The 10827-nt window shown below is 47.0% G+C and overlaps 1 protein-coding gene across 1 annotated transcript; it reads right to left on the reverse strand.

The window, feature by feature from the left end:
* Positions 1–3298: 3298 nt before the first annotated feature.
* MRPL53 (mitochondrial ribosomal protein L53) lies at positions 3299–6807 on the reverse strand. Its single transcript, XM_078604896.1, has 3 exons — positions 6647–6807; positions 5085–5197; positions 3299–4207 (listed from the first exon to the last, which is right to left on the reverse strand). The coding sequence occupies exons 1-3, from the start codon at positions 6739–6741 to the stop codon at positions 4080–4082; spliced, it is 336 nt and encodes a 111-aa protein (XP_078461022.1). The 5' UTR covers positions 6742–6807; the 3' UTR covers positions 3299–4079.
* Between the last annotated feature and the right edge of the window lie 4020 nt (positions 6808–10827).

Here is a 10827-nt window from a genome sequence, read left to right on the forward strand (position 1 = left end):
CCCTCCCACCAACTGGCCCCCCCCCCTCCACCAAGTGGCCCGCCCCCTCCATCAAGTGGCCCGCCCCCCCCACCAAGTGGCCCCGCCCCCTCCACCAAGTGCCCCCCCCCACACACCCAAGTGGCCCCCCCTCCACCAAGTGACCCGCCCCCTCCACCAAGTGCCCCCTCCCACACACCCAAGTGGCCCCGCCCCCTCCCACCAACTGGCCCGCCCCCTCCACCAACTAGCCCGCCCCCTCCACCAAGTGGCCCGCCCCCTCCACCAAGTGGCCCCGCCCCCTCCACCAAGTGCCCCCCCCCACACACCCAAGTGCCCCCCCCCCTCCACCAAGTGACCCGCCCCCTCCACCAAGTGACCCGCCCCCTCCACCAAGTGGCCCGCCCCCTCCACCAAGTGACCCGCCCCCTCCACCAAGTGCCCCCCCCCCCTCCACCAAGTGGCCCGCCCCTTTCCACCAAGTGGCCCGCCCCCTCCCACCAAGTGGCCCGCCCCCTCCACAAAGTGGCCCGCCCCTTCCCACCAAGTGACCCGCCCCCTCCACCAAGTGGCCCGCCCCCTCCACCAAGTGACCCGCCCCCTCCACCAAGTGCCCCCCCCCCTCCACCAAGTGGCCCGCCCCTTTCCACCAAGTGGCCCGCCCCCTCCCACCAAGTGGCCCGCTCCCTCCACAAAGTGGCCCGCCCCTTCCCACCAAGTGACCCGCCCCCTCCACCAAGTGGCCCGCCCCTTTTAGTGACGTCACCTATCGGTCCCTCCCACCTCAACTCCGCGGATGTTGCCGGATCGGAGGCGGTTTTACCTCTGGCCGGCGTTATTCAAATTACAAGCGGTGTCGAATTGATCCTAGATTTGAATCTTTCGTGACTGCAAGGATTCATACTCTTTGGTTTTTTCGGTAAAGTCACGTAGGTAAAAAATAAAATAAATTGAAACTAGATTTGAATCTTTCGTGACTGCAAGGATTTATACTCTTTGGTTTTTTCGGTAAAGTCACGTAGGTAAAAATTTAAATAAATTGAAACTAGATTTGAATCTTTCGTGACTGCAAGGATTCATACTATTTGGGTTTTTCGGTAAAGTCACGTAGGTAAAAAATAAAATAAATGAAAACTAAATTTGAAGCTTTGCAAGGATTCATACTCTTTGGTTTTTTCGGTAAAGTCCATTTATTTAATTTATATTTTTACCTACGTGACTTTACCGAAAAAAACAAAGAATAGTGTCAACTTAATCGAAACTCTCAAAAACTCAAAAGAGTTTAGACTCACAAGACGTGTATTGTCTGAGTGCAACGAATCCATTGTGGTGTCACGGAGTTCCTAGGAGGGGTCCGTTTAAAAACCATGGCAAGTGTTTATTGTCGATTTAAAGCTTTCGCGACTGCAGGGATTCATCTTCTTGGTTCTTTTGGTAAAGTCACGTAGAAGGGAAATAATAAAATAAAACATAATAAAATACAATTCTCACGACGTTTCGGCCACAACGCAAGCAGCCATCCTCAGGTGAAGAACAGGTCTGTCCGAGAGACAGCATCTGAATGAACACCACCAAGCTTGGCAGCGTATATTTAAGCTGGGTTAGAGGAGGAGGGCGCCTTGACAAAGGAATTTGTATATCAACAGAGGAATTTAGCATATTTATGGAAAATGCAGATATGGGACAAGTAGTGACTAATCTCATATCTGTGTCCTCTGGTCGAGCACCAATTGGGTCGAGGCTCAAAAGAAAGCCGTCCCTTGGTGTGGACCAATCAGTTTCAAGGACAATGCATATATTATCATCGTGTTTTTTGTTTGCATTTGACTGCAGGTATTGTGGTTAATGCAGACATGAATCCTTGTAAAAAGGTTTCAGTTTTGTTGCCAGAAAAAGGGGGAAAACCCTATTATATTTTGGTACTGGCAAAGGAGGTCCAATGATGCTATACTTTGTATTATATTCAATAAGTAACTGAAGTTTTGATTTCTTTTTGGTGTCTTAATGTGGAATTTTGATGGACAAAATTATTTTTTAGGAAACCAAATGGGGGAAAAAATAAATTACAAGATAACCAAGTCATATGTTAGTGTAGATGAAATGGTATGTGCAGAGAACAGTGTAAGTGGTAGAGTCAACATGTAGAGGCAATGATCCAGCAGTGAATGGAGCATGGCGATATTAACGCTCCTGTGGGGACACAGTCACTTGAAGTTCAACACATACATGTAGTGTCAGACTTCACCATATCGTATTAACTTTATTATTTATATAAGGCAGCCTGCACAAACAGTACATTATGCATGCTTTTTTGCATCTATACAGAATCGTCATCATGTGGAGTTCAACATAATTCAGAACCAAATTGATTAATGGAAGCAGAATTGCAATTCATAATTTTATTTATGGTATAAAAAAAATCATTAAGACCATTATTTATCCAGGAAAACCTATTTTCAGGAGGCCCTTACATTGGGATGTTTGCCAAATTCCAATATTGCATGTTAGACATGTGGAAGGGAAACCAGTGCTGAAAGAAAACCCCACCTATAAGGAGATAAAACAGAAACCTCCACACAGATTGATTAAATCCACTTGCAGTACTGCCATCACCTAATTTCATCGTAGCCCAGCGGGTTCGAGAGTGATCCACCATTGCCTCCGAAGTGTTTGACGGCAGGTGTACACCACCATGCCCGGCTCAATTATATTTACATGTAGACCAGAAGAAAATCTTAGGATATTTTTATTAAATGACTAGCATAAGTACCCGGCGTTGCCCGGGTGAAAAATATATTTCTTAATAACCTTACATATATACACAGATGGGCTGCTACCCCTGCCCCCCCCCAGCCACGATCTCCTGGGCAACTGTGCAGAAATATGTACGGCCTATAGTGTGGTGGGGTGTCGAGGCCTAGTACCGTGCAGAGCCTCCGGCCTCGCCTAAATTGCCCACCCGGCTGAGGCTGGGTACAGGGGCCGTTACCACCCCCCCCCCCCCCGCGCTACAATAATACTGTCTAATCGCTATAATTTTATTATCTACCGACCCTATAATAGTAATTGCACACATTGTGGTGGGGGGGGGGGGAGTGAAGAGGACATGAAACTTTGATGAATTTACCTCAGAGTCGCATGTTAATGCGTGCACATATTTTTAACGGGAATTAAAAATGGCGTCCACCCCGCAGTGAATGCGTCGCTACCCGTTGCCAGGGGCAACCGCCGTCCAATGAAACTGCGTATGGTCCGGCGACACACAGACAAACAGACACACACACAGACAGACAGACACACACACAGACAGACGGACAGACAGATTTGCGATTTTATATATATATAGACTCCGTAACTTTTTACATACAAAACGCGTTTAATATTAAAGCAATGGAAGTCCGCTTTCCAATTCACATCACTTAATATGTATTTTGATCATACCTTTCACAAGGCGTTGCCTAATTGTTTTTGCTGATACGCAAAAATAATTATGCCTGGTTCCCTGTTGGGGGCATCTTAAAAGGGGCGACATGGAAAATGTCTTGCAATCACACACAACTCAGAGGCTGCTACAAAGCCTCAGTAGTACCTCTTTTCCACTGTATAACCGAGCCACGCTGGGCAGCACCGAGCCTGCCCAGCACGGTTCAGGAAGTGCCAGGTTGTTTTTCCACTGAAGCAGCCGAGCCGTGCCACTTAAGTCACACACAATGAACAAGTCGAGTCGCATGCAGATGATGCCGTGTTCTCACATTGTACTGTCACACGCAAAAAATGAGTCATTAACCATACTTGGCGCTAGGCCAGATTCAGATATATTGCGAGGCAAGTATGTCACAGTTTGGTTCCAACACAGCTCAGAAAATAGCCAGTGGCATACCACTCGTACCTTGAGGGTCCCATGCTGGCATACCTCAGATATGCCAGTGGAAAAGAGGTACATATGTATGTTGAAGTTCTTTTGCACAGTACGTAACCAACCGTGCTAACCCGAGGTGCAGGAGATACAAGTGTAAGGAACTACAATGGGACTACAATTCCTGTCTGTGAGGCTAAGGGGGCAGCATAAGTGTGGCGTGTATGCATTCTCCAGGGCAAGGTCATCGCTTGGCACCAGAAGTGGAAGTTGGGTCTTTGGAGTCCTTCTGAATGCTATTCTCCTTAAAAGCCTGGAACATCTCTTTGGAGGTGAGAAATGCTCCCCGCATGACAAGCTTGTCTCCGTCATCTGATGAATGCACGCAGATACAACACACACACACGACACACTTTCTCGGTTAACTTCATGTAGTTCACCAAGTAGGCTCAGTAGTGGCGTCATTCACTCATGCAACGTCTGGATTTAAGCATTGGTAAATATAGAAAGGCAGAGATTGGATGCCTTGAAGTTTACGTGACATTCACGACCACTGAAAAGCAGACCTAAACCATGCCAAGACATTCCAGGAACAAAAAGGCCCAGCATGTCCTGAGCTCCCCATCTCTCTTCTGCGTTGAACCTGTGACAGCACAACAGGTTCTGTGGGTGGCCTGGGTGAAAGCCTGCAGCTCCCTTAAGAAAAGGAGCCACGTAGCCTGACAGATGCTGGTTTGACCCGGTTGAGGCTGGATTTACCTAGAAAAGCTACCCTGATAATCCTCCTTGAGGCTACTTGCCCAGTTTTTTTCCCCAGCAGTTATGGAAATGTGACTTTAGGAGTTGCACAAGGCCGTATTGATAAAGCAGGGTTCTTCTCACATATTTTCCAGTAGGCCATATTATGAGACGTGTGATGTCATACATCATGCAATATCTTAAACCTCAGTGTCATTTGTAAAGATGTTCGAACGTCACGTGGTTTTATAACGTCATAATGCCTGAACATTTTATCACTAATCCGTATTTCTTGTTATCTAGCTTTCATCTCATTGATCTTCATATTTTGTCTACAGCCTCTCACCTGTCTCTTGTTTGTCTCTCTTTCATCTTACTAATCTGTATCTCTTTATGTCTGGGTCACCCACATCTGTTGGCAGACTACAGAACAGCTCAGCAGGCCGTTCCAAGGACAACCAGTTGAAGAATCCTGTTGTGAAGATAGCGGGCTAATGTATGCAGCACTCACTGAAGGTGATGTCCACTTGCGGCTCGGAATTGTCGTTCCGTACTTCGGTTGTGATGTTGCATTTGTCGTTGGAATCGCGCACCTTATCCGAGCCGATCAGCATGAGGAATTCCCTGGGAGGTGAGAGGTCGAGGGCCGCGGATACATACGCTGTCAAATAATGTGTAATTAAGTCGTAGCTATGCAAAGTAGATAATATCCAAGCCAATGCACGACCCTTCTCAGGTGTTTTGAAACTCCCGAGAGGCATTGTGAACATTCCTATATCACAACGCAGAATTTCACCAACACAACATTCACAACTTTTTGACCTCCCTGCTTTCGGTTTGTGTAAGCAGTGGTTTCTTCAGTTGATGAGAACATAAGTTCGACCGCAGTCTGGACTCATCTTCCATTATCGTCACCACCACCTCAATAATTATCCCTCAGCGGTTGAGAGATTGCGCATTATCTGGCGGGGCTACATCACCAACCTGCATGGACACCGGAAAACGGTGGTTGTCCATCGAATATACAGCAGAATATGGATACAAGCACGCCCAATATAAGCACAGTTATGAGATAACAAGCACATCCTTACATTGAATTAGCGCGGGGTTGTGAGGCTCTAGGTAACTTCTGATAAAAAAACACACTTTGGATATAAGCACACATTTCCTCGTGGCTCCAAAAGATGTGTGTTTTATATGCAGCTTCTGCACTGGGCTCTGCCACGGAAACATGGGAGTCGTCACCACCACTGGCTCAGCACTACCAATTGAGGCGGTGAGCGCCTTCAGTCGATCGCGTGGACGGTGACACTTTTTTTTCCCAAATCCGCGTTTTTTCTTGAAGCACGTGGTGGAGGGCAGGGGATGTATGTAGGGTAACAGTATGTTGAACTTCTTTCGCACCGCACGTAGCCACCCGTGCTAATCGGAGGGCGCCCGGGGGGGGGGGGGGAAAGGGGGCACACCTCTTGACATTGACGCGCACCGTCAGGGACATTCGCGACACGTGGCTTGGGGGTGACTGCAGACGATTGATGGGGCAACACAGGGAGAGGGTTGATATATCGTGTCAATTGGCATCCTCCGTTTGCCCAGCAAGGCCTCGCCGCGTCTCACAAGACACTGCAATTGCCAATCAGCTTACAACACGACCCGGCTCCTTCTGATCTCAATCAATTTGCCTTCCTCTCCCGCAATGCATCTTCACAATCTATAGCTCGATTTGCAAAGCGACTGGGAGCTGTGCACGTTTGCATCTAGATGGGGGTGTTTAACCAATGCCAATGAATGAGCGTTTGACACGCGTGAGATAACCGCAGAACGCACGCACGCTACGCCAGTTCTACAGATGGATTTAACAATCTAATCATGTACAGTGCTGTCATCTCCTGGCCACCTGGGCATCTCATCGCTTTGAGATCCTTGATGAAAAGCGCTACGTAAATATATGTTTTAACTAATAGCATCCCATTCAAGTACAGTAACTGTACTGTACTAGACGTACTGTAAGGCCGTGAGATAAGAGGGTAAAGTGGTGGTGTTGTGGTTGTTGTGACGGCGACTTCCTCGCACCTGGTGGACCTCACGTTGTCCTGGAAGGGACACAGGCGGACGGAGATGCTCTTCACGGCCTTGAGGGACAGAGACGTCGCTCCACGTGCAGCCATGGTGCCTGCCTTGCCCTCCACCACGACAGGTCGGAATCGATTCCCCGGTTTGACCGCAGAATCGATTCCGCCGTGCCGGCAGTCACTTAAGGAGGGGAGGGTGGCGCGCGATAGATTCGCGGTGAATCGATCGCGCGTGTACGGACGTGCGTAGGGTTTACGTTACTGATAGGAATCGATTCCATTTCGTGAATTGGTTTGTCGGATCGCGTGGATCGTTGGTGGTGGTTTGCCGGGTCGGAGGTTTTTCCGGCTGCGTCTTTGAGGGTTTAAAAATGGAACGCGTTGCGAAATTGTTAATGTAACACTAATAATTAATTATTACAGCGCTGGATTATGTTGTAACTTTCAAACTCACGATGCGTGCGTGTGATAGCAGTGCTTTGGGCCGATGTGTTTACGATTCATGATAATTGTATTTAATAAATGTTAACTGCGTTCAACACTTTGAAAAAAAATCAGTTTTCGGCGTTTGGCAATTTTTTATTTTAAGGCCGCGGTGTTATTGACGAATGTGTTGAATGTTTGTGTTGTGTTTATTGTGCTTGGGCACCCCTGCCAACGAACAATTTGTTTCATCCCAACATTTATTAAGGTTTTGTCTTTCCCTCAATTTTTATCCCAAATGTGTCGCGTAAATCCAAATGAAAATCTCGCATTACTCCTTCACATGGCTGATTTAGATGTAGGCAAACACTATAATTTGACATTACCCCCCTCCAAAAGGGCAACATGCGTTTAGATTATTTAGCTGCTATAAAGTTCCACATGATTAAGACCACTTCGTTGAGTTCTCATTTGTGAAAAAAGAAGCTAAGAGCTCAGTGGGATTTGCCGTGTAAGATAAAAAAATTGTAACTTTCAGACCCGCCCCTACTGGACATCTGTGAAAAAGAGCTTTATCGCTTATCGGATTCCTCCAGTACGAATAAACACATTCCTGTGGAGGGAGCTGGTAGGAACGTTGGGTTGCTCGGTCAATGGCCAGGGTCAACGGCGGCGTGGTGTATTCCGCAAATATGCCCGACTGTGAGGGCGGGCACAAGCCGGCGTGAGTAGGTTAAACGTTGAGTTTTATAAGGGCACCACGGGGTGACCAGCCCCTCCCCACCCAGCCCCACCCCACCCAGCCCCACCCCTCCCACCCCCCACCCAGCCCCACCCTCCCCAGCCAGCCCCTCCCCACCCTCCCCACCCAGCCCCTCCCCACCCTCCCCTCTCCACACTGCCCCACCCATCCCATTTTTGGATGCACGACGGACGGACGGACACTGATCCCCTGTTGGCTGGTGTAACCAGGAGGTTGCTACCAGTAAGATTCTGTTTCTGATATAAAACTGCCGCCGAAATTTTTGCAAGGGATCTCATCCACACTAGGGGGCAGCACATTCCCACGTGCCCAAGTACCGAAAGAAATGGTCACGGCATGACGGTTAACCAGAGATGTTCATATCGGAGCTGTCATTTAGTCAAATTAAATTAAACAAACTACTGTATGATGTATGTTTTTGTGTAGTTATTGGTGACTAGGCTGAGACTAGCAACTCCGTACACTTCACCTATTTTAAGCAGCGCAGCTGAACGGCCTTGAGGGACAGAGACGCCAAGGTCAACTCGTGCAAATGAGAGAGATTCTCACCTGGTTCAATAAAAATAATCCTGGTACTGTACTTTATCCTTGGTATCTCAGTGATGCCAGCTCAGCGCTCTGACTTATGAATGACCCGGTCACTTACGTAACCGGTCACAGAAAGCTCAATATGAAATTGAGTATATTTCGGAAATATTTTTTTTATCTTAACATTCAGCTGCCTTGAAAGTCCACAGCAACAAGTGCAATCGCAGACTCCCTTATCAACGCGCCATTTGCGGTGAACAGAAAATAAAAGATGTTAGTGTATTTAGGACAAAATAATCCTCAATCGGGAATGAAAGCTATTACTCTTATAGGTGGAATGGACACGAGACAAGGCGGTAATAACAACATACAATTTAACACACGGCTCTATAACTATGTCTAAAGAGAAATACTGATAGCAAGAGAACCACAGTGCAATTCGTCAAGAACTGCTTATATACTCTTTAGTTCTTTCGGTAAAGTCACGTAGGTATAAAATAAAATAAATCACGTGATTTATTTTATATTATCTTACCCGACAAAGCCCACTGAGCTCTTAGCTTTTATTTTCAGAAGTGAACTATCCACAAATGATAACTCAACAAAGTGGCCTTAATCATGTGGAACTTTATAGCAGTCAAATAATGACGTGATTGACTTTATTTTTTTACCTACGTGACTTTACCGAAAGAACCAAAGAGTATGGATTCCTGCAGTCACGAAAGCTTCAAATCAAGATTGAACTGCTTATACTCATGTAGGTTTAGTCACGCAATCACATCTACAGTTGGATAACGAATGTGGTTGGAACAGTTTACCCAACGACCCAACGTTTTCCCGGTACGCACCGAGCTAAAACCATTACAATTATAATCCCTCTTCTGAAACATTACGGCCAGAGGTTTATCTAGGCCATGAACAACTGTGCGAGATTGTGTCCATTTATTGCTCAGAGGTGCACATTTGTACACCACATTTTCTGAAGTGCTGTAATGTGATACACATTCCTGCGGAGGGAGCTGGTAGGAATGTTAGGTTGCTCGGTCAATGGCCAGGGTCAACGGCGGCGTGGTGTATTCCGCAAATATGCCCGACTGTGAGGGCGGGCACAAGCCGGCGTGAGTAGGTTAAACGTTGAGTTTTATAAGGGCACCACGGGTGACCAGCCCCTCCCCACCCAGCCCCACCCCTCCCACCCCCCACCCAGCCCCACCCCACCCACCCCCCACCCAGCCTCTCCCCACCCTCCCCACCCAGCCCCTCCCTCCCCACCCAGCCCCTCCCCACCCTCACCTCTCCACCCAGCCCCTCCCCACCCAGCCCCTCCCCACCCAGCCCCTCCCCACCCAGCCCCTCCCTGTACGACGGACGGACGGACACAATAATCTCCTGTGGGCTGGTGTTACCAGGAGGTTCCAACCAGTATTAACAGTACAGCATATATAATTCAGTTGATGTCATTACTATTTCAAAAATTCCATAAATATATATTATATAGTCCTGTGATTACACACCAAAAGCTATGCTCACTTCGCTGAGAGCATTTTTAAAGATGTGTTCATGATGAAAAAAAATCCATCCAAAGTCATGCTCAATAGTACTCTAGTGACGTTGACTTCTCCCGACGTTGACTTTAAACACTTTTTTGTCATTAACGAGACTTTAAACTATTATAAGGCATCGTTAATGGCGAATGTGGGGGGGATATTTCAATTTCATAAAATATGACATTTATATTTTATTGGTTATGTTGTCACGAATTGGATCGGTTTGCCGGATTATTTATTTGTAACCGTTTTTAGAGACATTTGAAAGTATGAGCATACGGAATAGAGAACACACGCAGGAAAATGACATCACTCAAACGACAGAAACTGTGTTCATAAAAAGCTAAGTAGGCTTGGCAGGACACTGGAAGGTAACGTCTAGAAGCTGGGATGATAGGATTTCTCCACAACTTTGGTTTCCGCCTGATGAGGCTGGTTGTAATTATCGGCGAAACGTCGTATTCGAATCGTAAACGTGTGGGTTTACTCTCAAACACACCGGTGTGCTGAGCTAGTAACGAATTGGCATGTTGTGTTTACGTGACAAACCTTACTAATTGGCTGTGTCGGGTGGTGGCAGGTTTAACGAAATATTTATATTTACGTAATCTAACCCAAAAACCTGTTATGGATGGTCAATATTAATAAGACAGATGTGGGCAGCCAAGGAATTGCAAACGCGTCCAAGGAAAGATTGAGCAATGAAATCTGGTCATGTGCAGGCACAAATTGGATTATTAAAATTGCAGGATTATGATAGATTGTGGGGGACAGAGTGGGAGGATGGCGGCTCCAGCTTTGGTGTTAAGCCTTCATCCAGCAGCGGATTGATCGAGCTCTCTGGTTTCCCCCCTCCACATTTAGAAATATGCGTTTAGACTATTTACGTTTCTTTGCTGCTATAAATGTCCAAATGATAAG

Source organism: Lampetra planeri, chromosome 23 (genome assembly GCF_965212315.1).
Source record: "Lampetra planeri chromosome 23, kcLamPlan1.2.h2, whole genome shotgun sequence".
NCBI lineage: Eukaryota > Metazoa > Chordata > Hyperoartia > Petromyzontiformes > Petromyzontidae > Lampetra > Lampetra planeri.